Source organism: Lathyrus oleraceus, chromosome 3 (genome assembly GCF_024323335.1).
Source record: "Lathyrus oleraceus cultivar Zhongwan6 chromosome 3, CAAS_Psat_ZW6_1.0, whole genome shotgun sequence".
In the NCBI taxonomy this organism is placed as follows: domain Eukaryota; kingdom Viridiplantae; phylum Streptophyta; class Magnoliopsida; order Fabales; family Fabaceae; genus Lathyrus; species Lathyrus oleraceus.
The window spans coordinates 465,109,561-465,135,879 of NC_066581.1; the positions used below are offsets into that span (position 1 = coordinate 465,109,561).

General features: G+C 34.9%; 2 protein-coding genes across 2 annotated transcripts; both read right to left on the reverse strand.

Annotated features, from left to right (window-relative positions):
- Nucleotides 1-3,450: 3,450 nt before the first annotated feature.
- On the reverse strand, nucleotides 3,451-6,631 carry LOC127128192 (transcription and mRNA export factor ENY2). Its single transcript, XM_051057426.1, has 5 exons — nucleotides 6,423-6,631; nucleotides 6,205-6,301; nucleotides 6,000-6,094; nucleotides 4,091-4,167; nucleotides 3,451-3,827 (listed from the first exon to the last, which is right to left on the reverse strand). Coding segments are annotated over exons 1-5 (345 nt in total). The 5' UTR covers nucleotides 6,425-6,631; the 3' UTR covers nucleotides 3,451-3,753.
- A 494-nt stretch (nucleotides 6,632-7,125) lies between these two features.
- LOC127131675 (protein FAR1-RELATED SEQUENCE 11-like) lies at nucleotides 7,126-9,533 on the reverse strand. The gene is made up of 3 exons (XM_051060587.1): nucleotides 8,454-9,533; nucleotides 7,930-8,349; nucleotides 7,126-7,851 (listed from the first exon to the last, which is right to left on the reverse strand). Exons 1-3 carry the CDS (start codon nucleotides 9,531-9,533, stop codon nucleotides 7,126-7,128), a joined length of 2,226 nt encoding a protein of 741 aa, XP_050916544.1.
- Between the last annotated feature and the right edge of the window lie 16,786 nt (nucleotides 9,534-26,319).

The window sequence follows — 26,319 nt, forward strand, 5'->3', positions numbered from 1 at the left end:
ATTTGAATTCGAATATGATTTAGATATATTAATATTTAAATGATGATATAATCAAAATATATGTTTTTGTTTTATTAAAATATATTTAATTATAACTAAAATGGATTCAATTAAAATATGATGAAATTTATTTTCGTAATTCCTTATAATTATTATTATAATCAATATGTATGATTCAATTTAAATACTGAAGTGTTTTTTATAAGTGTCATAGCAACAACACCATATGATTTGAATAATGATTAGAGTAACACTATATCTCAATTAATAATAATAATAATAATTATTATTATTATTATTATTATTATTATTATTATTATTATTATTATTATTATTTAGAGTTGACTTGAGAATATTTTGTTATCTAGAGTTATTTGACTAATTTAAGTTATCATACTACTCGATCAATATATAAAAGTCACTCTGACATAATTTTATTACAATTCTCAATAGTCGAACTCAATTTAACAATAATACATATTTTTTGAAGTCTTCACGAGTTGTAATTTGGCTATGATGAAGGATGAATATATTTGGATAAGATGGATAAGTTGGATGAGTTTGGAAACATGTAAGTTCTCTTATGATCGTCCATTTTTCTTGAATTAGTACGAGGATTACGAAATTTGATTTTTATATTATTTTTCACAAGCTTACTCATTAACATATTTTTCTCTTTCTTTTTGCTATATGTAACTTTTTATTTCATTCATAGTTTACAAAGTATATTTTTCCATGATAAGGGGCATAATCTTTGGTGCCTTGTCCCTATCTTTTTTGAGAATGATGTGATGGAGATTTATGAGGGCATCGATCTTCGGAAGGCGTGTGATTGTTGTCTCTGCCTTTAGAACCATGAGGAGAGATTGGTGAGGCACCGGATGTCGGTGCTCTTGTTATTTGGGATCTTTTGGTGTTGCAAAACATAGTCACCAAGAATCGCATGAGGCGTGGCTCCGAGATTATTACGATGTGCTACCTCCCATTATGTGTGACCTCGAGATAGACCTATTTGTTGATTTTATTCTATTCGTAGGAATCTATGAACCTAAAATGTCTGAGTTTTGATGTTGTACCAATTTATAAGTACTAGTGATAAGTTTACTCACTTCTTGTATTCCAATTGTGTCTAAAGTTGTTGATTCTGATTCTGACTCAGGAGTTTGTTGTTTTGGTTGAATTTGCTTAAAAGTTTAACCTTAAAACAATTGTTGAAAAAGTTGGAAGGACGACAAGATATGAAAAGTGTTTCGGATGAAAGATGGAGGAATTTGAGCATTAGGAGATGAGATCGTTAAAGAAGTTACTAGGACCGAATTGGCTTCCCATTTGAGGGAAGGTGGAAATTCTTGTGTGAGAGTAATGATCGGCGTGACAACTTCTGGTGAAGTGTAGGCATTGCGATGCGCGAATATTTGATTTGACTTAGAAGTTACTATTCTCGGTGGAGAGAGTTAAAAGATATTAGATTGAGAGATAAAAGGGTTGCGACGGTGCAACAAAAAATATTTGATTGGTTTGACGTGAAAATTAGTGATGATTAGAATATGATTCTCCCACAAATGACGTCGCTATTTCGGGACGAAATAGAAGATTGAGGACATGTATATATGAAGTCATTATGATATGGTGTTGCAAGTCTCTAATACGGTAGAGCAGGGGGTGTCTGCAAGGTTATCACTCCAACGTTCGTGTTAGCGAAGTCAAGATGTAACTTGCAGGAGTGAATGAAAAAAAATTGTTATGATGCGTAACTATATATAATGTGGGAGACCGTTAGATCGAATCCAATGGATAATGATGAGTTGGTAGTCTGAATATGATATATAGTTCTTCAAAAAAGATCTTTTCTCATGTAAGAGTATTCTCGTTTTGATTTTGAATGATAAAGGCAATTTCTTTTCCCACCCTTAAATCACCTCATCCTTCGTAAATCAAGCAAACACCTCGTTTTAGTCAAAAATTGATTCAGAGGTGCATCTCCGAAATTTTCTAAGGTGAATTCGGAGATGCATCTTCGAAATTTTCTAGGGTGAATTCAAAGATGCATCTCCTAGAACATCCTTAATCCCATTTACTACGCATTTTCATTGAAATTAACGTCGTTGTCGCAGACTTTTTGTCGATTTTAACCAATATTAGAGTCATAGGAATTGTATCCTCGCGTTTTAGCCCTTGCACTCTTGTGTTTCTGGCATTTACACGACCTATCATAAAAAACTCGATTTTTTGAAAAATCGACTTCGAATCTAAATTTTACCAATATCGTTTCATTAGAAATAATTCAGAGACTAAATACAGGAGACCACCCTAAAACCCCTAAATTCGTTATTTTTCTATTTTATTTTATTTATTTTCTGTTTTCATTTTTTTTTTAAATCCAAAAAATTATATAGACTCTTAATTTGATTTTTAGTTGTATTTTTTAGATTTTATAATTTTATTTAGTCGTTTTTCTATTTTTCAATTGATTTTTTCAATATGGACATTAATGATATTTACATATTTGTTGCATTGCTAAGGTATGAACATTAGATTTGCCTATCCGGATACACCCAATACTAATTTTAAACAAAAAAACATTATGACACTTTTCAATATCCATATCCGAAAACACAATTTTTCGTTAAAAAAAAAAGATTTATCCTGATATGCACCGAAATTAAGTATAATATGAATGAATCACTCATTTGCGTTCAATTTTGTGGAAAACAAGTACATTCAAAAATACATTTTTGAAAAAATATGAATATTTTTAACTTTTTACCACGAGGGATTTGTGAAAAAAGTATAAGAGGGGAAAAATAAATGGTCTTCATTGATAAAAGAGGAGACGTGACTTTAGAATTTAGAACCATGGGTTTGGATCATGAAAAACTAAAAGTGACTTTTATGTACAATAGAATTGAAAGAAATTATTCACATTAAAATTAATACTATGTAATATAAAAATAGAATTTTGACTTTTATTATTATTTTCTGTTTTCTTTCAAACACCTGACAAGTTGCGACACTTTGGCCTACCAAAGTCATTGTTTAAAAAATGAGGATAATTGTAATAGACATCAGACCTTCCAATTTTGCATATATCATTCTTTTAATAAAGAAACTTGTAGTGCTTTCAATTTATCTGCTGGACAAATATCTTGATTATATAGAAAAAAGAATTTTTGAACTTTCAACAATGAAGAATTTTGAATCTATCTTTATTTCAACATGTGACAGTCCCTCTATCCTCTTATTATGCGGTATGTACTGAATATTCAGAGAGAGAAGAAATAGTTAGAAAAAGAGACCATATTTTTAAGATGGGTTGCATAAATTTGCAATCAAAGGTTTTCTTTTACATTCATATTAGGAATGCTGCAATCTGATTTTTCCATCTGCTAAATTAAATAGACATCATAGCCACTCTAACATTCATATTAGGCGGCACTAGCGAGGAAGCGATTAATTGCTACTATCAGAACTTTGATAGTAAAGTTATCTATCAAATTTTTATAGGAAGGAGAAAAATACTGGTTTTACAACAATACTCATACCTCTGCAACACAAAATCTGGTACAGATGTGTGCAGTTCTTTCATGTTTGGAAAATTGGCAGTACTCTTTCCAATGTTTTCAAGTTCAGTTTTCAGAAGCAATCTCTTTGTTACTTATCATTGAAAAGAGTGCTGCCGCAATTCCAACTACAATCCAAGCACGAACCCTTAACCCTTTACAGAATGTCGCGAGATTATAACCGATCAAGCCATTAGAGAGCTGCAGAAACAAGAAATGTTCGAATCCTTTGCAATAGCTCAGCTTTTACAGAATCAGGTACAGAGGCTGCAAAGAGAAGTTCTTTGTCTTGTCAGTTAGAAATTTTGGTGCAAAACCATAATTAAAGGGACAATACAGTTGTACAGATTTGAATCTTGAGAGGCATAGTATTCCATTATGTAAGTGCTTCTTCAAATTTTAACAGATTCTTAAGCAAATAAAATGGAGAATTCCGTGCATGGTTCTTTAGTAATGAGTCGCTTCAACGCGGTTACCATCAGGTAAACAATATGCAGAAAGAAGTACATCAGTGAAACAATTAATAATACCTCGACCCTTTGGAGTAATTACGTGTATAAGTTCATCTAGAGTAACATTATTCCTTCCTTTCTTCTTCACAAAAGCTCTGGAAAGAAAATAGATTCCAACTTTTAGAAGTCACACAAAATAGAGATGTGTCAAAATATGAAGAGGAAAAGGTAGAATCAAACAGAGAAACACAGCAATAGGGGATGATACTAGCAGCACCCTCTTAAATACAACAACTACCCTCTTAAATACCTTTTTAATAATTGATTCATTTCGTGAAAATCAATACATTTTAAAAAAATTGATTAATTTACAAGACAGCTAAATTGACAATTAAAGAAAGGGTCGAAGCAATGTATGAAAAAGTATATTGCAAACATTTTTAGGAATTCATTTCAAGTATTCATGGTCATATTGTAATATTGCTAAGTGGAAACTAAAGCTCATGCCATTGAACCTGGAACTACATTCACAAAGCAGGCACCAAGCCAAAAGTAATTCACTTGTCAGTAATCCAGCTGCCAAACAACACATGTTTAATTGAAAAAACGCGGCATTATATTATTTGGCTGTACATACTTTATACTAGATAGCATAGCGTAGAGAGTAGCGGTAAGGCCGCTACACTAAGTCTAGGGGAGAAGAAGAGATCTGGTCAGGCAGAGAACAGGATAGAGAAGGTCGCGCTGGAATCAGGACAAACCGCACCAGAATCACAGGACAACAGATGTCGTGTGGAGGAGAGGTCGTGAAAGAAAAGAGACCTCAGACACTAAATGCTTTCAAAAAGACTAAATTATGGAAAATAATAACCCTGAACGGCTAAGAATCAAGGGCATTTTTGTCTTTTCGTGATAAAAAATAGAGCATTTCTTATTTTTCTGCTTGTCTTCTCTATTTGGTTTGTCATCTCTGCAATTCCTTCCTCTCGCACAGCGCTATGATTGCACCATAGATCCTTTCTGACACTCATTTTGCATAACACTGAAACTCTACTACGCCATGCACCTCCGCGATTGCGGTTTCAACGAGCAAGTACAGTACAATGCAATTGGGCATGGCTTCCCCGTTTAGGCCTGCCCCGCAAAAGCCCGCAAAAAAAAAGGGGGTGGGGCGGGCATAGTTGAAGCTACGGGCTTAAAGCCTTGTTCTGTGCTGCCAAAAATTGAGGGCGGGGAGGACTGCAGGCAATGCACCTCTAATGCCTAAAATTGCAAAAGTTTATGTTAATGCTCACGTCCGCAAAAAAAACGGGGAGGGCGGGGCAGACACATTAGAGGATGCGGGCCTAAAACCTTGATCCACACTGTAAAAAAGTACGGGCAAAACAGGCATGCCTGGCAGGCTGGCCCCATTCTGCCACCTCTAAACGCAAGAATTACTTGAACATAATATACAGATGCTACACGCATACTTTCATTTGTAAAGTGAAAAAATCAGTTTAGTTATTTGATATGGCAAACCATCACATGGTCTCATTATACATTAACGTGAAAAAATGTCCTAACACCTTGCCTAGGATTCAATTCACTATTTCGCCCCATCACTCCACTTTTATAAGTGTATTTTCAAACAAAGTTGTCAAAGGACGGCTATAAAGCATAGCAGAATTTGAGAAAAACACTATTTTTCAGCAATGCACAATTTACTACAAAATGTCAATTAGCAGCACTGTAGTGTAGCAGAACTAGAACAAACCATTATTTTCCTTGACCAGTGATTGAAAATATTGTTTGAAAACTGATGTACAACATGAAAAACTGAAGGTCTCGCATCCCATACAAATGTAAAACTGATAGTGCATGTCATTGTCCATTAAACTCGAATTTATGAATATAACAAATAAACCTATAACCCTAAAATTATTTTCTAGCAAAAACCCTAATACAATAAAAAATCTCAGAATACAACAATAAAAATAAACAAAACCTGCAGATAGATTTCATTTCATCCTTCCAACCACAATCCACAAGTCTTTCCCTCAAAAGTTCCATCAACCGCTCCTTCTCTCCAGTCTCAATAAACTAACAAGCAAACCAAACATCAAAATTCAACTAAAAATAACAACTTTAACACAGTAACAAGTGTAAACTATCTTAATTACTCAAAACCCTGAAAACAGAAAGAAAAAAACCTTGATATTGAGGAGTTCCTGAAACGTGGGTTCCCTTTCTGGGAGATTATCGGCAACATCTGGTGTTGGAGGTCGATTCACCGATGATTTTGGCTTCCTTGATATTTACCCCAAAAAAATGAATTAAACAAATGAGAAAAATCAATTACGTGAAACAAAGATATCAAAATGAATGAAACTTTTTGGGATTGTTTTGATTTGGGATGGTGAGTGCTCACATGTTTAAGGATTTTTGTTGAAGTTGTAGAGATTGAAAAAGGATTAGCTACGAGCACAGAGGGGTTGAACGGTGCGAGAGAAGCCAAATTTACTGTGGACTATGCCCTATTATGTCAAATTACTAATTAATCTTTGAGATCTACATTATGAATTTAAAAAAGGGTCTTGCTATCTTGTGCCCTTGGGCACATGATAAGGTGTAATTAATGATAGTTAATTTCATCAACTTTATTTTGAAACATGTGATAACTAATTATAGTAATTAAAATATTAAAATTTATATTTATTAAAAATGATTAGGACAAAATTACCCTTTCACATACAGAGTTTTTTTATATTTTTGACTTAAATTTAATGAGAATGTTTAGAATTAAGACAAACTTTTTTTTTCATTTTTGAATTAACTTAAAATTGATTTGCTTTATATTACACTAATATATTGCTGCAATAGTTATGCTGGAAGTTTTTAATATAAAATTGAAATGTTTTAAAAGTACTGTAGCAAAATAAATTACAATTCCAAATATATCATCCAAATACAATTTTTTTTAAATTACTCAAATAAAAAAATAATAAGAACTCTGATGGTCTTCATACATATATCATCAATTTCTTCCTGTTAAAAAAAATATAATTTTAGTTAACAAATTAAAAATATAAAAAACAAAAAATATATATAAAAATATAAAAAAATATATGTACCTAAATTTTTTGTAGAAGAACTGGATTTAAATTTGCATCTTGACATATTTTCTGCTTCTTGTTTTTAGTGTGAGCAGAAAATTGAATATTTTCTTTTAGAGGACATGTTGCAATATTATGCCCTATGTCTTTGCATAATCCACATGTATTCATGGTATGTGAAAGCTCTTTTCCACCTTTAAGACGTCTTCTTTTAGGACGACCTTTTGTTTTGGAAATCGGAGGGCATTGAACAATATCATTCGCATGAGCTTCATTGTTGTAACATATTATTTGGTCCTCAAATACAACATTGATTGGTTGAGGATTTACTTCCTCATCCTCATGTGATACTTGAAGTCGCCATCGTGATGGCAAATAATTAGAAGGAATTTCATGACAATCTTTATGCAGAAAAATACTGAGAATGTGTCGACATAATATTCCCCAAAACTCAAAGTGCTTACAGCTACATGTAGCTATTTTACCATCCCAAAAGACCATGTGTTTTCTACTATTAGCATCTTTATAATACCGCAACACAAACGCATTACCATTTTGATGATGAATTGAATATTGGATAGACCTTTCAAACTCCTCTTGAAACTTTTGAAAAGCAAAACCTGTGAGAAGATTATGAGCTTGCTCTTGCAAAGGTGATATCAGCTTCATGTTCAATCTTTTGCATTTTTCTAACATAGCTTCATGCTCTTCTTTTTGCTTAATATCATTGATTGCTAAATCAACCTGAAGTTAATTTAAATTAATCAAAATATAATTGTATAAGATTACAACAATGATGATAGTTTAGAAATCAGAACATACCTGCTTTGTAAAATCACTTAAAGTTGTATGGGAATTTATGAATCTTTTGATAAATGCATTAATACTCTCTGATCTACCTGTGGTTGTCATTCCACCAAAGAAATAGTCACGAAGATAAGCAAGTGCCCAATAAATTTTAATTTCATACAACCCTTTCACATGTTTATTTGATTGCAAGTTATACTTAGCAACAACTTTTGGCCAGTGATGTTCAAATTCTTCACGTGTCTCCAATTTATACAAGCCATAAAAATCAGCACACCATTTTGGATATTTGTCTCGGAGTATAGCATTAAACCAACAACTAAACTTGAAAGTGATGTGCCATATGCAAAAACTGTGTTTTGTTGATGGCAACTCTTTTGAAATTGCTTCTTTCATCCATGGATCTTGATCTGTTAATATAGTCTTCGGTGGCTTCTTCATCAAAGATATAAAAGTCTACAAAAAAATTATGTAATTAAAAAAAATGATACAATAACAAATGATATAAGAAAAATTATGAAATTAAACTTAGAAGTTACCTTCATCAACCAACGAAATGCAGAAGTTTTTTCATTTCGTAAGAGTGCACATCCAAAAAGTATAGTCTTTCCATGACTATTCATACCCACAAAAATTCCAAATGGCATTTCATAAGAATTTACCTTGTATGTAGTATCAAATACAACAACATCCCCATATTCTTGGTACCAATCAAAACAATAAGCATGGGACCAAAATATATGCTCTAACCTTCTTTCTTCGTCAAGCGTATATGCATACTGAAATTTAGAGCAACTCTTCTTTGCATCCTCACAATATTTAAGAAGATCAACAACATCAGTTATTTCAACTTTTTTCTTGGCTTTCAAAAACAGATTACGAACATCCTTTTCAATAAATGGAAGGTAACCATGCTCCACATTTTTTTCTAGCTCTATGACACGCATTAACTGTCTAACTGAAAGTCCACCTTCCTTTAACAAGAAAATTCGTTCAGAATAATCATCTGAGATAATTCGATTAGCTGGTAAGAACCTCACTTCTGATTGAGTTAGCAAAGTATGATTATGTTCAACAACAAATGTTGTAACTCGCCACTCACTTGGAAACATGTCATGAGTTTTTTGCAAAGAAATTCGCAAATGAGCTTTACATTCACACCTAGTTGATTCTCTATTTCTTTGTTCTTTCGATGGTTCAATGATTTTCAAGGCAGTTCTACCTTCACGATGGCAAAAGAAATCACGCCTACTCACAATTCCATTTTGTTTGATGAATCTACCTTTTCGAACTGAGAACCCGTGTTGATATGCATATCTCTTATAAAATATAAATGCTTCTTCCTCACTAAGAAAAATTTGACCAACAAAAGGAACAATATTTGACTCCTTAAAAGTGTCAACCTCACTACTTTCTTGTAAAAATCCATTTATCTCAATATTTTGACTAGAAATCAAAATATTTTCTTTCTCAGAAATTCCAATTTCTTCAACTTCGTCTATAATATTACGACTAATAATAATGTCAGAAGAACCATTTTTTGAAGAAACATCTTCTACTGAATATTCTATATTCAAACTCAAATCCAAATTTATTCTATTGTTGTCCATACTTTCCATTTTGTATTTATCTTCCAAAAATAAAAAGAACAAAATAGGTTATTCACATATGACTATGGAAAGTTATTTAAAAAAAATGGAATCATAAAATAACAAAACAAAACAAATATATGACATACCTGAATAAGGAAAAATTTTAAATTGCCATACTTGAGAAGATTTCAGTTCTTAAATTGCCATATTTGAGAAGATTTCACTTTTTTTTGTGAGAAGAAAAATAACACAGGAAGCGTGAAATATTTGAGAAGATGAAAAGTCTAACAGATATATAAGATGTGAGGGTAGTTTTGTCATATATTTTTTTAATATCTATAATAATTACTGTATTTAATTATTACATGTTCCAAAATAAAGTAGGTGGAATCTTTAGTCATTTATTCTTCCTTAACTTGTGCCCCAAGGGCATAAGATAGCATTTGCCTTTAAAAAATAGAGAAATACGCCCTAAAAGACATAGGTTAAGAAACCTACAAATAGAAAATTTATATTGAAAAAATAAATAAAATTATTAATTATAACTTTCTAATAAATTCAATATACAATTTTCAAGAATATATTTTTATATTTATCTCTTAACTTATGTCCCAAGAACACAAGTTAGCATTACCCTACAAAATATTACTTCTAACTCTATTAAAGTATAAAATTAGCTATTATATTTTCTTTTTTTTATAAAGCTTCTAAAAAATACTACAATATTTTTAAAGAAAGGTTTTTAAGCCTCAGCACCAAGAAAGCGTCTAGATCCAAAAATGAAGCCTGAACTCGTAAGTTTTTTTTTAAGAGACACATCAAACTTGATCATAAAAATGAGAGTGTTTTAAATTGATCAATCTTTTTTATAATTTTTTTATATCTAAAATCAAAAGTGTTATTATCTAGGCGCCAAGACATTCGCCCATGAAGATATTGGCTCATAACAAATATAGTTCAATACCAGTTTCGATAGTCATGGACGATGAGATCAAGGATAATGAAGAAAGGAAGTTTAAGAAATAAATGGCACACGACCTCAATAATATATCAATTTCTATCCTAAGAATACACAATTAAGTTATGTCATCAAATGGAGACCGTTGGATCATATAATGAGTAATATTATGACACTTGTCCACAAGAAAAGGTTCTGGACTCCTAAAATTACTAGAATATTTCTATAAAGAGGGAAAAACATCATAATGAAGGTGCACACTCTCTAAAATCTATAAAAAAAAAATCTTCTTTGCCTTATTAAGTCACTGACTTGAGCGTCCGAGTGTTTGCAAGTACCATCACTCATTTTTCTTGCACGGAGAAAAGTGTTGATATATGTGTTTGCATGTAATATGTTTGAATCAGTCAAGATATCCACGATGGTTTTGATTATGACAACACTATAATGTGAAGTCTTCATACTTTTATATTAAGATGTTATCAAGGTTCTTGTCTGTGAGATCAAGTAGCCAAAACTCAATCTCTTTAAAGGACAACACCTAATGTCAAGCGACGTTCGGTGGAATCTCAGATGATCTTTAGTCAAGAAATATTTGACGATGATGTCTATCAAGAAGTATTATAAAGCCTCATCAGATAGAAAAAGTCAAGTCTCAGATGAAGTGTTAAATCAATGATGAATCTAGTAAGGGATCTTGAAGCTTCAAATATTGTGAAAGAGAGAAAGTGTGAAAGCTTGCCTTGTGCGTGTCTGAGTGACCAGAGTACTACAAAGATGTTTAGTAACTCTTAAGATTACTAAGGTAATGCACACACTCGCCTAAGAGTATTTTAACCTCTCTAAATTTGCTAAAACATCTTAAAATCGATAGAGGAGCCATCAAGGTGATTGTGGGGTTAATCAAGGGTGTTCCTAAACAAGCTTGTATACAATGCCTAATCGATTATAGCCCTTATCCAAACTATTAGAGTAAAGTTTAATGTTTTTTTAATTGATTAAGAACATTTCTAACCAATTAAGACACTAGTTGTTGTAGGTTTTCCTTTTTCTGAATTAGGGTTGTCGTATTTTGAAGTTCATAATTGATTAACCCAGTGGTATAATCGATTATGACATTAGAAAGCCTATGAATCCCTTTCCTTTTTTAGCCATATCTTTTTACCTATAAATACAAGGTTTCTCCTCACTTTCAAAACGCATTAGAAAACATATTTCTATATAATTTCTCCCTTTCTAACTCTCTTTATTTAATTTCTTTCTTTTTTACTAAATTGCCTTAGTTCTTTGAAAGTGAAAAATATCAAGTGAAGTTTTTTTTGTGTAGTCTGGTGTTGGGGTATTATTGTAATTTACCTAAGAGGAATTGTATCACTTGTGTAATATCTTACGAGAAGTTATTATTTGGTTTGTGAGCAAAGTCATTAAAAGCTCTTGTTTGGTTCATGAGATTGTCCACATAATAATCTCAATGCTTTAATTCTATATGACTTAACAACAAAGCTTGACAAAAGATACTTTATAAATAGTGTTCTTGCATTTAATGGGGTCTCACGATTAAGTCATACTTAATGTTTCATCAAGCGGACTAGCTATTCTAGGGACTTTATTACTTTGGAAAACCAAACATAATAAATAAATGTCTTCTTATTATTAATAGGATTTCATACATGTGCTATGTTTTAATAAAACTATTGGCCTATTGGGTTTACATCAACAATCTCCCACTAGCATAGGACCAACCAGGCATACACCTAATACCCATAGATCTAGAATGACTATCACGCTTGTGTTGTGCAAGAGGCTTTGTCAATGGGTCATTGACATTGTCAAGTGTTGGTACTATGATTATATTCACATATCCTCTATTTATTATTTATTGAACGAGGTGATATTACCTAAGTATGTGTTTGGATCTTTGAAAATATATAGGCTTATTACCTTATGTGATGGTATCATAATTAGAATAGTAGAGATCAATGTGATCCACAATGCTAGGGACTATGTCAAGTTCACTAATCAACATCTTGAACCAAATAACCACCTTTGTTGTATTTTGTTGATCAAGTAACTCTAAAGACAAAAGAGGTGAATTGTGATATTTAGATATCCAAAAAAATAAATTTATAAAACTTTTGATTTTAAAATTCTTTATGTTAGAAGATAAAAGAAAGAGATGGAAGATATGAGTTATTAAAAGAAAGGAGGCAGAGAAATTAAAATAAATAACATAAATAAAAGAGATAAGGGATAGAAAGATCACACCTGAGATTTATCCTGGTTCGACCTAAACCATTTGACCTACTTCATTCCCCAAGATTTTCCCCTTGAGATATCCAGTAAAATAACCTTGAGCTTTTTCACATGATCAACCAAAACAAACTTATAAAACAACTTGAGATTTTGCACAACATCAACCAAAAAACCTTACAAAGAGAACCAGAGATTTTAGTACAAGCTCAACTTAATATACATAAATAACCAGAGCTTTTACACATGAATATTTTAATAACCTTAGACAATAAGAGCTTTTACACATGCTCAAATTAATAACCTTAAACAACAAAAACTTTTGCACAGGCTCAACTCAGTAACCTTAAACAACTAGAGATCTTACACAGACTCAGCTCAATAACTTACACCAAGTTATTTATAGGTTCAACTAGCAACTTTTAAATATATTACAAAGATATCTTAAGATAATTATGACCTTGAATAAACAATGTCACCACAATACCAATACAAACACAACTCTCAGATGAAAATTTTCAATCTCTTGACACTAAGGCAACTCTAGGGAAAAATAAATTTATAAAAGAATGGGAGATAAAATGATAGTAAAGAGTTCCAATTCAAAATATTTGTGTGTTTTAAAATATGAAGAAACCTTATTTATATAGGAAAAATTATGGTTAAAACAGAAAACAATCCATGGGCCTTTTTCAGCTTCTAATCGATTAAAACATGTATTAATCCATTAGTCCAAACCAAAATAGGAAACTTTGACTTTCGATGTCACTTAATCAATTACCAACCTTCTTAATTGATTAGAAGGTGTTACACATTGATTTAATTGACAATAAGTGACTCTTAACTGATTATCCAATGTACCTAGCTTTCCTAATTGATCAAGCATACTACCTAATCATTTAAGCATTTTCCCGTATTGGTTTTAAGAAGTTTTTGTCAAAAAGATAAGAGGTTTGAAAATACTTTGTGTGTGTGTATGCTTTGCCTTAGTACCTCTAGACTTACTCTTGTTTCATTTACAATTGATTGACCAAAATAAGATAAAATTCTAAGCACAAGATTAGACAAGCTTTTACACTTTCACATCTTTAAGTTTACAACTTCAAGATCACCATTTTACACCTCCAAGTTCCTTTTCTTGATTCAATATTGTCTAGAACTTTCAATTGGAACTTGATACTTGAACTTATAAATGATTCTTTGACTTGATGAGACTTTAGATATATTTCTTCCTTGGTTAAATATCATCATCAAGAACAATTAGAAGAGTTGTCATCACCAAAACCATTTTACGATATTACTTGTATAACATATAGAACCATACATTTAAGGCAGCAATATACTTGACCTGGATTGTAGAATCGACAATTTTATCTTACTTTGAGCTTTTCCAACTCACAACGCCATCATTTAAGATTTTTTTTTATCATACTCACCAATTGTATCATACCTGATTGCGATCTATAATCATCATTATCTTTATTGAAGCTAGTGTCAATGTATTATATTACATCGAACTCTTACTGGTCTTCACATATAAAGAATGAGTCTTATTCCTTTAAATTATTTAAGGATATTCTTAATAAAATTCCCATGAGCATCATCTAGATCAAATTGGTACCTACTTGTTGCACGCAAAGCATACGAAACATCTAGTCGAGTACATAACATAGAATATATGATAGATTATATTGCATATGCATATGAGATCTTATTCATGCAATACCTTTTTTCTGTAGTTGGAGGGGATTGTGTTTTTAATAGACACAAGCCAAGTTACATATGTATGAATCCTTTCTTAGAATCATGCATATTAAAGCATCACATCACTTTGTTTATGTATGTACTCTAAGTTCGGCCAAGCATTTTGTGATCTATCTTTAAAGGTATTGATTTCCAATACATATATAGGCTACTTCACCAAAGTCCATCATAGAAAATCATTTTCCTATCTAAGTTTTAACTTGATGTAAGGTATGAACGTCATTTCTAATGAGTAACATATCATCTATATATAATACCAAAAATATGATCATGTTCCCACTAACATTCTTTTAGACATAAGGCTCATCTTTATTTTAATGATCCAAACTATTTTAAATTTTCATCAAAATGAATATCCCAACTTCTAGAAGCTTGATTCAATTTATATATTGATATATGTAACTTTCATATATTTTTTGATTCTTTAGGAATATCAAATCCTTCATATTGTGTCATGTACACATACTCAATGAGATTCCTATTAAATAAATTATCCTTAGCATCCATCTCACATATTTCATAATCATGATATGCATCAATAGCAAGTAAATCTGAACATAGTTGAGCATTGCAAATAGTGAGAAGGTTTCAACATAGTCTATACCATGAATTTGCTTATAGTCATTAGCAACTACCTGCCTTATAGGTATGTACCTTACCATTCATGTTAAGCTTCTTTTTCAAGGCTCACTTGCACCATATATAATTAACTTGTACATAAGGCTCTACTTAAGGTCTAAACATGGTTTGTGTACATGAAATCCATTTCAAATTTTATGGCCTCTAGCTAATTCTCAGACTCAAGACAAGTGATAGCCTCTTGATGGCTCACATCCTTATCTTGATCCATGAGTAATACATCAACTTTATTAGTTATCAAATATCCATATCTATTAGATTGGTAATATATCATGTTTTACATATGCTGGACTTTTTCTACTTCCACAAGTTGCTCTTCAGGAACTTCTTGTGTTTTCTGCTCTTGTTCCTCCATAGGGGTGTCACTACTTTGTAATTCTTTAATTTATTCAAACTAAACTTTAAATCCACAAATTACTTTGGAAATAAAATACTTTTCTATGAATATTCTAGTTCGAGTGACAAACATTTTTCCTTCTGAAGGATTGTAGAAGTAATACTCTTTTGTTTCTCTAGGATACCTCACAGAGAGGAACTTATCAGATTTGGACTCAAGCTTAATTCAAATTTGTCATTTCATACAATCTTCACAACCTAAATCTTCATATAAGACATATGCAGTATCTTACCACTCATATAACATATGGTGTATTCTTAACTATTTTGGATGAAATACGAGTAAGTGTGTCAGTTACTATCAATAAAGCATGTTCCCAAAAGGAAATTGGAAGATCAATGTGACTCATCATGAAACAAACCATGTCTAACAAGGTTCAATTTCTTCTCTCAAATATATCATTCCCTTGTGGTGTTCCATGAGTTGTAAGTTGGGATAAAATCCCAGTCTATTAGATGATCATCAAATTCCAGGTTTAAATATTCACCACCTTGATATGATCGAAGGGTTTTAATATTCTTGACCAGTTGGTTTTGTGATTTATTGGATTACTTAAACTTTTCAAAAGATTCAGATTTGTGTTTCATTAAATATGCTAAAAACCTCCTTTGGCTAGTGTGTTAAATAGTCCACATACATTTGTATGTATGAGATAAGGGCCAAGAGATCACTAGCCCTTTCACCTTTTCTTGTGAATGGGGACTTTGTCATCTTTATAAGTAAAACAAATATGTCTCATATGATTCATAATAAAAAGAGTCAAAGATTTCATCTTTATGGAGTTTGGAAATGAAATTTTCATTTATATGGCCTAAACAACAGTGTTAGAGGTAAGGCAAATTTAAATTGTTAGGTTTTATATTTTTAGTATTAATGTTTTATATTGGCATTTCAATGTCAAGGATATACATTCCACTATTAATTTGTGCATTAGCATAGGATACATCATTTAAACAAATTAAGCAACAATTATTCTTTAATATAAATGAAAAACCAAACTTGTCCAAATAAGAACTTGAAATAATATTCCTCTTAATTATAGATGCATAATAACACTTATCTAACTGAATTAATAAATTACTAGGTAAAGTTAATACATAAGTTCTTACAGCTAAAGCACAAACCTTTGCTCCATTACCATAAATCAACATCCCATTTTTCCAATTCTCTACTCCTTTTTAGCCATAACACATTAGTATGAATGTGAGAACCACATATAGCATCTCGTACCCGTGATGCAAAAGTAGATAAATTTATTTCTATAACAAAAATAGATGAACTTGAAGTTTATACTCCATTATTTTCATCTTCTAGGTGTTTTGGGTAGTTTCTCTTCCAATGTTTAGTCTTACCACATTGGAAGCAAGTTCCCTCCTTGGCTATATCGTCATTGGGATTTAAAGCACAAATAGTTTTTTTGGGCTTGGTAACTTCTTTGACTTTCCCTTTACCACATTTTTTGTTGGTCCTTTTAGCCCGCTTCTTGAAATTTCCATTATTAACCATGAGAATGAACTTCACTTTTGATTTCAAATTATGTTCAACAATTCTCATTATGCCTAATAATTGTTTTTTAGTTTTGTCCATATTATTCATATTAAAATTTAGGACAACCAAACAAAAACTCTCTAGAAACGATAGCCTTTCACTTATAAAAGATTGATCATAAAATATTGTTTGAAGTGTTTGTTGACATGGTAATCTACATTTAAGAAATGTGAAGATATAAATATCATTAAATCATATTCAATCATGTCTTTAATTAAATACATTCCCACTATTTTACTCAAATCAAATGGATTTCGACATTTGAGTTGGAAAATCCCATTAGAAGATGTTCTAGTTGATTAAGATTCATATTTTCATTTTCCTTTAGGTACGAACTCCTTCAAATTTTATCTAATACAACTCTCTAATTTTATCAGTTTGATGAATAACTCCGTATTCTAATCTATCATATTGATTGCTCATAAATCTTACTTCTAAACATATATAATATTATTATAATTAGTTTAGTTAAGTTAAACTCAAAGTTGAGCTATTGGATATTAAACTTATCCCATCACACCTTACTAATATAGAACATTCACCTTGTGGTGGGTGAAACATACATTGTCCAATACTAGTCGTGACGAGTCCTAAATATTGGAAAGCGTAAATTTAATATTTATTTAGAGGGAATTTATAGTTAAGTTGACCCCACTGGCTTATTTATCATATAAATCCTCTCTCAAATGTATCATCATACACATAAAATAAAATGATACAATTACGACCCTTAGTGCATGGTTGTCCTCTTTAAATCTTGTTTTCTTCTCATTACATTACATAAAATATTACTTGTTTTACCAACAAGGGGATGAGATTTTTTTTTACATATAGATTATTGAGATAAAAGAATGACACACATGTCATATTTAAAAATTCACAAAGCTAAGTAAAAGTCTAAGGCCATAACCGTTCACCACAAAATAACAACAATAAACACACTTTTATTACTATTATTAAATTTTGTTAGTGTAGCACCTCAAATTTGCACCTACATTTTGTACATACATTTTCATCATTAGTTCATTAACATAATATAGTCCACTGCATAACATTGCATTGTCCATTTGCCCAAGTGCAAGTTCAGTTGACAAGTTAGGTCAAACTGGTCAGGAGATCAGTCAGTCAAGCAAGCAAGTGTGTTTTTTATTGAGCCAAGGCCCTAGGGTTGGTCCAACATGTTCACATGACTTGGGGATCCATTTGAAGTGTTTAGGTCAAGGATTGGATGCTCAGAAGCCATCAGGCAATGCACAATCAGTCAAAAACCCTAAAAAGTCAAACTTGGTCAACTGGGCCTGATTTTATGGTTTTGATGGATGGATTTGGTTTGAGAGAGCTTATTCATGTCCAAATAGGCCTCATATATCATGGCAAACATCATCATTGAAGAATTTGAAGCCAAATCAGAAATTTCCAAAAATAGAAACTGGACCTGTAATTGAAACTTGCCAAAAATGGAAACTTCTTGATCCCAAACTTACATCATGATACAAGCTTCAAATGAATTTTTGCCCAACATGAAAGTTGAAGATCTTGTTCTCCCATTTCCAAAAAGTCCAAGAACTCTCAATTCCCATGTGGTTGGCAAGATATGATCAATTCATTTTCAAAAATTCTTGAACTTCAAAAGGCCATATCTCTCAAACCATTTGGCCAAATTTGGTGAGGTTTTTTCCAACAAGTCATATTTGATCCCCTCTTTCCAAAAATGTCATCATCATTCATCAAAACATCACCATTCAAAATGGCCTTTTTGGACTTGCTTGAATTAATTTCAAGTGTAGTGAAAATTTGAGTTTTTGAATTAAGCATTTCTAACATTTTTGGCCATTTGGAATAGTTCAGAAATGTTGTTTATGACTTGTTTGCAAGCCCAATTCGTGCAGTACACACCCCATTTGCCAAGTTGGTGAAATTTAGCAAAATGACCAAAATGATTCATTTGAGATAATGGTGATTAACACTTACTTAGCCAATAATAAACAGCAAATAAATAGCACATTTTCTGTCAATTCCAACCCTAGCAGCCATCAATTGAAGACAGAAAAACTCTCTCTCTCAAAAAACCTCATTTCCTCATCTTTGAATTTTTGCTGAAAAACTCAAAAGGATTCGAGCTGGCCTTGGTTGCTGCATGATATACCATCACTTTTGAGCCCATTGAAGACCAAAAACACCAGCTGGAACAGCATTCTCGAGTCTGTTTCACCAAACACACTTCCATGGCAGATCTGGTTTGAAGACATTCCAAAGGCTTTTGAGCTACAAGTCACTCTCCATTCATCATTTCAAACCACAAGGAGCATCTGTTTTGAGCGTTTGCAATAAGAGAAGCATTGAATCGACACTGTCCTCCAAGTTTGGTGAGTTTTCGATTTTCATTATTCTCTAAATCATGCCATGCTTTAAGTAGATTATGCTTTGCTGATTCCAATGAACTTCAAACCACTAAAAATGGTTGAGTATTTATGAAGTTATGCTGTTTTAAAGATTGATGTATGAATATGTTCTTGCTCGATTTATGTTGGTTAGCTCGATTCTTGAAAAATGGTTGTTAGATTCGTGTTAGTTGTGCTTTGCTGAGTTTAATGGTGTGCTTGATTTCATGTTCTGGGCGAATAATTTTTCCACGATTTGTGAAGAAGATGATGATGAACACTGTTTGCAGAAAACCCTAATTTCCATGTTTGCCCAGAACTGTTCACGTGTGTGCATGTGGTTTTCACTGTTCTATTGGCATGAGCCAATCAGAACATTTCGTTGGTCTTCCTCAAACGCCGCGTTTCACTAAACTTCCCCCATATTTACCAATATGCCACCGGTCCCAATTATTTTAATTAATTCATTTATTTGTTTCAATATTTATTTCATTTTATTACTCAATCTCACAAAAATCACATCTCATTCATTGTTAATCCAAAATTCATGGGAATTTTTGCATTGTGTTCATCTAGATCTCTACCTTTTTATCATGATTTTTGCTGATTTTTTTGATGAGTGAATTTTAAATGGTATTAGGGTTTGTGACATGTATTCATATTTTGTACCTTTTGCCAAAACCTTTGTGAAATGGTGATGCTTTATCCAATGGCTTCCAAATTTTTTGTGCTTAAACTAGACACATTCATGGTGATTTTGATGTAGAGTTTGTGAATTTATCTTATCTGGATTGTGAGTTATGAATTTTTGAATTAGGGTGTGACAATTTGTGTCACACCATTGATGTGCAACTTCATGATTTCTGATACCATGCTTTTTAAACTCCAATTGATTTGAATTTTTGCATGAACCTACTCTTGTATGTCCAGTTCACATGTGAATTTTCTTGGAATTATTTGTGGCATTTTCCAATTGATTGAGATTTTTGTCCCCTGTTTGATCATATGTTGACTTTGTGTGACACTTGTGCCCATTTGTTTTGTGAAATGCTCATACTTTATTAGATGGACATGAAATTTTACATGAGATTACTAGACATCTTAAGCTTTGCCATGGTTTTAGTCCCATTCATTTATCATATGCCATCTCTGATTTATGAATTTTTCAAGTTGATGCATGATTGGTTGACTTCTTTGAGCATGTTCAAAATTGCCTTGCCTTTCTGATTTTCATTGACTATCTTCTATTTGTCCAAATGAGATGAAATTTGACATGCTTACCATGCTGTGGATTGTGATTGATCATGATTTATTTGGTGATTTTTGGAAATGTTTGAGATTGCTTTTGATTCAAGTCTTTCTGTTGACTTCTATGAGCTTTTGTTTGCTATACTTTGACCTAAATTGTTCATGAAATGATGATGATGATTGATATGAATGTGAAACCAATTGGTATTGTTTCTTGATTGTTTGAACATGATTTTGGATACTTGCCCTTTGCTGTTTTAACTTTCTCATTCACTTTTGACCCTAGGCTTGCCCTAGTGGTCCTGTTACTCACATTTGAGTTCATGTTTTCAGGTTGACCAACAAATGGCCAATGAGACCAATTCTCTTTGATTGAGCTTGCTTGTTTATCATGACTAACATGTTATTTTTGTAGGTTGCTTGGCTCACATGCCTTGAGCCTTGTGCCTTGCACATTCACTTGCTTATGATTAACTGTTGATGTCTGTTTCCTTTTGCTTTGTTTTGAAGTTGTATACTAATGTCTGCTTGACTATTTCAGGTGCTTTTAGTTGCTCAGTTCCTTGTGAACTTTTGCTTTGCTTTGCTTGTATAAGCAATTTGCATTGAGGTATACTTCTAAATCTTCATGTAGTCTGGAAGACCTGGCCTGTTACTTGGCCAGGCAACTGTCTGAAGTCCTCCTTAAGAGGCAAGGCTTGTGACTGTTTACATTTGTCCTTGTATAGAGTCAAAGACCTCCTAAGTGAAGAGGCAATTGGCAGAACCCAAGGGATATGCAACCTATCCCCTGCTATTCTGTGTGTCATCTGTTTTGCTCACACCACTGTGTTGATGCATTGCAGATACAAACCCAAGATCTTGTACAATTGTACAGTTGAGTCAGTTTTAAATGTGTAGAAGGGTTCCCACTTTCTGAACCCACACATTCTTGTCTTAAGCTCTCCCAGGCCAGGGATAAGAGCTGTGAAGTCCTATCTTCACTCACCTTTCATCTGCTTCACCTTAGCCCCTCAATGTCAAGGTTAAGAGCACCATTAACCCAGTTCCAGAGGTTTGTTTGTTGAGGTTGATATGACCCCTCGACTAAAACCTAGCCTTGTTTGAGCCCCTTGCTTGTGTATAGTGTGTGCTACCTGTGCTTGTATGTTTGTTTGACTTGCTTCCTGTGCAAGTTAGGGTTAGTTTAGACTTGCTTCCTGTGCAAGTTAGGTTTTGCTTGGCTTGCTTCCTGTGCAAGTTAAGTGTGTGTGTGGCTTGCTTCCTGTGCAAGTCATGATTAGGATAGGCTGGCTCCCTGTGCCAGTTAGCTAGAAACCTTAACTTAGGGATGATTTGCATGATAACATCTAGGCTCGAGTCGTAGTCTCCCTAGTTGTGTCTCCCTCTGTTATCTGGTTAGGCTAGTCTTTCTCCCCTCTGTAGGGGAACTACATCGCCCTGATCCTCGTTCCAGACGAGGTATGTAGGCAGGAGACCGTGCGAGGTCTCTCCGGGCACCTTTTTTCTTTTTGTGTGTTGTTTGACGATTGCTAGGCTCGAGTTCCCGACTCCTTAGCAATTTGTTGTCTGTTTGTTCTTGTTGTGTGCTTGGAAGCCGGTATAAGTCCATCGAGTGGCATCTGGGTTCCAGTGTGCGTGTGTTGGTTTGGATGCTGATGTAAGTCCAGTGATTGGCATTCGGGCTCCACGTTTGCCTTTGCCTGTTTTTGTGTGCGTGTCAGCCGAGCTACGAATGCTCTGATTCTCCTTCGTCCAAGGAGATACGTATGTATAGGACGCGATATCCTAGCGAGCATGTGTCGTTTCCCCAGTTCGAACTACTTTGACTCTGATGTCTATGCCTGATAGACTAAGTAGGCCCAGGATCCGATATCCTGCCGAGTCAGTTTCAGTCTTGTTTGTTTTCTTGTGTCTCTTTCAGCCAGTGTGTGTGTGTGTGGTGTTTGTTTTAGCAACCTTTTCTTTCTTAGAGCGTGGATCCCATCGAGTACGACGGACGTGAGGGGTGCTAATACCTTCCCCTTGCGTAACCGACTCCCTTACCCTTTCTCTTTGGTCGCGAGACCATGTCTTTTCCAGGTTTACTCTGAGCGTTTCCTTTCCCTCTTTTGGGATAAATAACGCACGGTGGCGGCTCTGTTGTCCTGTTTTCCCGCCGATTTTTCGCGTAATGCGACAGCTGGCGACTCTGCTGGGGACGTGCGGATGTAGACCTGTGCTGGTCCATCTTCCCTAAGCGAGTCTTTCCTAGCGTTCTAGGATTAGTTTAGGTTGTTTGTTTGCTTTATTTATTGCATTTATTATTCTAACGGTGTATATATTTGCATAAATATTTGCATGCATCATACTATCATGTTGCCGTCCTCTGTGCAGGTGGTTCCTCTGTTTGGGGTGGGTGTTCTGAGTGAGGCCCAATACCCAGGCCTGAGTACACACCTAGGATTAGCGTGGTCTCATGTCTCTTCACATGTTGTACGACATGATGCGGAGACATGTCACCACAGCCGGACGAGGTTCATTTGAGAGAGTCTTGCCGGGTGGAGTTATTCCGCTTAGGTTGGATTATCTCTTTTGGGCTATTGACTCTGGTGACCGATCATTTCCCGGATCTTTGGTTTAGACGATCTCAGGAGAGCTACAATGGCACACCCGAAAGGGCAAACCCATTGAGTATCTCTGCCCGATTGTCGAGGCTATTATCCGCCTTAGGATGACCTGATTAGAATTTACCTGTGAGGGGAGGGTGATTCTTACAGATGCATGTTCAGATGGTGACTCAGATGGTGATTTTTTTGTTCCGTGGATCAGAGTCATATTTATAAGTCGGATTTATGGTCATTTATTGCCGAGACGCCGGAGTGCTGTCCGAGTTATCAGTGGGGATCCGTTTATTTCAGGATTCCCCGGGCCGATTCAGAGGTTATGGGTATCTGATCAGAGATTGGTTGGTGATGATGATGATGGTGTATCTTTCAGTTCCGTTTATTTCGGAACCCTTGAGTCGGATTTATGGTTAATCAGACTTCAGATGGTTGTGATGGGTTCAGAGATCAGGGTTGTGATTCAGAGTAACAGATGATTAGATGACTTGGAGGATGGCACAGTGCATTGCATTCATTCATCTGCATCATTCTCATTTTGCATTCATCTGCATCGAACCTATGTCTAGCCATATGGGGAGTATTATTGATTGAGAATCTGGTTGAGAGACATCTGAATGTCCAAATGTTATTGGTGAAATATTATCTGTCTCGATGAAACCAGAAGCAAAGGACAGAATTTTCCTCATATGGACAGACGTTACATTCATGCATATTAACCTGTTCGCTGTTTTGCAGGTATCTGTTGCTAACGTGCTTGGTTGTTTCAGGAATCATTGCGCGTGCTCGCAGAGTTGTACCTTTGCGCTCAACCCGACCTCACAGATACTTCACGAGGCGCAACACTCCTCGACTGATGGATCTTCCAAACACAGATATCCTCGAGCTAAAAGACAAGATGACTGAGTTGATCAACATCATGCAAGGCTTTGCAGTTGGTCAGAAAGCTCTAGCAGACAAAGTTGAGAAGCTCGAGCGGGCTTCAGCAGCAAACAGTGGTGTAAACCTGGATGGTGTCTCCAACCAGGGGCTGGGTGGTTCTAGAGACGGTGAAAAAAGAGCAACTGTAGGTATGGTGAACAACGCTGAGGGTTTCGGTGCTGCTGGTGGTCAACCGGGGCAGAATTTGAAGGATAGTCTGTTTCCTCCATTCTTCGGGGTTGAGGATGACAGAGAGGAAGACAGGGAAGCAGACCAGTTCTCGATGCATAATGAACCTTTTGGTCAGTACAGTGCTCCGCCATAGAACAAAGAGATTCAGCTGCTGGCTGAAAAGATCAGAGCTCTGGAGAGCTATGCCACTCCTGGGGTGGTAAACATGTCAAACATGGGGCTAGTGGAGGGGATTGTGATCCCACAAAAGTTTAAAGCGCCCGCGTTTGATCGCTATAATGGGAGTTCCTGCCCCCGAGACTCATCTGCAGGCTTTTGTCCGCAAGATCTCAGCTTACACCATGGACCAAAAGCTGTGGATGTACTTCTTCCAGGACAGTCTGTCTGGAGGATCTTTGGAATGGTATACCAAGCTGAAATCTTCTTATATCAAGAATTGGCAAGATCTGGGGGACGCATTCTTTAAGCAGTATCAGTTCAATGCTGATATGGCCCCGAGTCGTACCCAGCTGCAGGGTATGTCTCAAAAGAATAACGAAGGGTTTAAAGAATACGCTCAGAGGTGGAGGGAGTTGGCTGCCAGAGTGCAACCTCCACTAGTTGACAGAGAGATGTCTGATCTCTTTATGGGGACTTTGCAGGGGGCGTATGCTGAGAGGATGGTTGGTTGTCCGGTGACCAACTTTTCAGATATAGTTGTGGCTGGGGAGAGAATTGAGAGCTGGTTGAAGCTCGGGAAGATTCAGGGTGTAGCTTCGTCGTCTGGGTCAAAGAAGCCATTTGGGAATGGACAGAGGAAGAAGGAGGGTGATACCAGTGCAGTATACGCACAAAGAGGACCCAGTAGGGATCGTTACTTCCAGCATACTGCTGCGGTAACCATTCCTGCTGAGCATCAGCCTGTACAGCAACAACAACAACAACCTCAACAGCAAAGACAACCATTTCAGCAGAGGCCTCAGAGGGCTGGTTATCAGGTGTGGGGGAGAGCAGTTGATAGGCAGTTTGACAGGCCGCCTGTGACTTATTCTTTTCTGTTTAAAAAGTTGATGGACTTGGGGCTGGTACAGACAAGGACTCTAGCACCTTTGAGACCTGATCAAAGGCCAGCCAACTATGATGAAAATGCAAAGTGTGAATTCCATTCGGGTGCTCCTGGACATAATATAGAGAACTGTAAAGCTTTTAAGCACACAGTTCAAGACTTGGTGGATTCGAAAGCTATCAACTTTGCACCATCTCCCAACGTGAATGCTAATCCCATGCCCGCGCATGGTCAAAGGGGGGTGAATGCTATCTCTGAGGAGGGCAGAATTGGGTTGTCAAGTGTTAATCAGTTGAAGACTCCTCTGGCTGAGGTCAAGAGGCAGTTGTTAAAGAATGGGGTTTATCCAGGCTGTGATGAGCAATGTGCTGAGTGCGTTGGTGCCCCTGATGGGTGTGAACTCTTAAGGAAGACTGTCCAGAGTTTGATGGATGATGGGAGTATTTTGATTGAGAAGGTTGATATGGGAAAAGAAGAGGTCTCCACCATAACAATTTATTTTGACCCGGTAGATTTGTCTACCCTGGCGGAGGCGGCTCCAGTTACCATCACGGTACCTGGACCCTTTCCGTATGACAAAGAGGATGCCGTACCATGGCATTATGGTGGAGAGGTATACTGCAATGGTGAGAGGGTAGAGGATCAGACTGTGGATGAAACCACCGTTTCGAAGGTGGATAATGCCGGTCCTAGCGGTTTCACTCGCAGTGGCAGACTGTTTGCTCCAGATGCCTTAAGGAGAGAAGAAGGAGAAAAAGAGAAAAAAGAAAAGGCCGAGGCTTTAGCCAGGGCAAAAGGGAAAGCAGTGGTGAGTGATAGTACTCCAGTGGTGACACCGGCGCCGCTTGGGTCGGAAGAAAAACTTGA

Excerpts from the sequence above, each read along its gene's own strand:
- LOC127131675 (XM_051060587.1), bottom strand. The coding sequence starts at position 9,533 with ATGGAAAGTATGGACAACAATAGAATAAATTTGGATTTGAGTTTGAAT. Across the intron at positions 8,350-8,453 it reads CATTTCGTTGGTTGATGAAG|AAGCCACCGAAGACTATATT; the intron begins GTAACTTCTAAG and ends TCTTTGATGAAG. Across the intron at positions 7,852-7,929 it reads TAAGTGATTTTACAAAGCAG|GTTGATTTAGCAATCAATGA; the intron begins GTATGTTCTGAT and ends AATTAACTTCAG.
- LOC127128192 (XM_051057426.1), bottom strand. Across the intron at positions 6,095-6,204 it reads AGGAACTCCTCAATATCAAG|TTTATTGAGACTGGAGAGAA; the intron begins GTTTTTTTCTTT and ends TTTGCTTGTTAG. Across the intron at positions 4,168-5,999 it reads GAAATGAAATCTATCTGCAG|AGCTTTTGTGAAGAAGAAAG; the intron begins GTTTTGTTTATT and ends TTTTCTTTCCAG.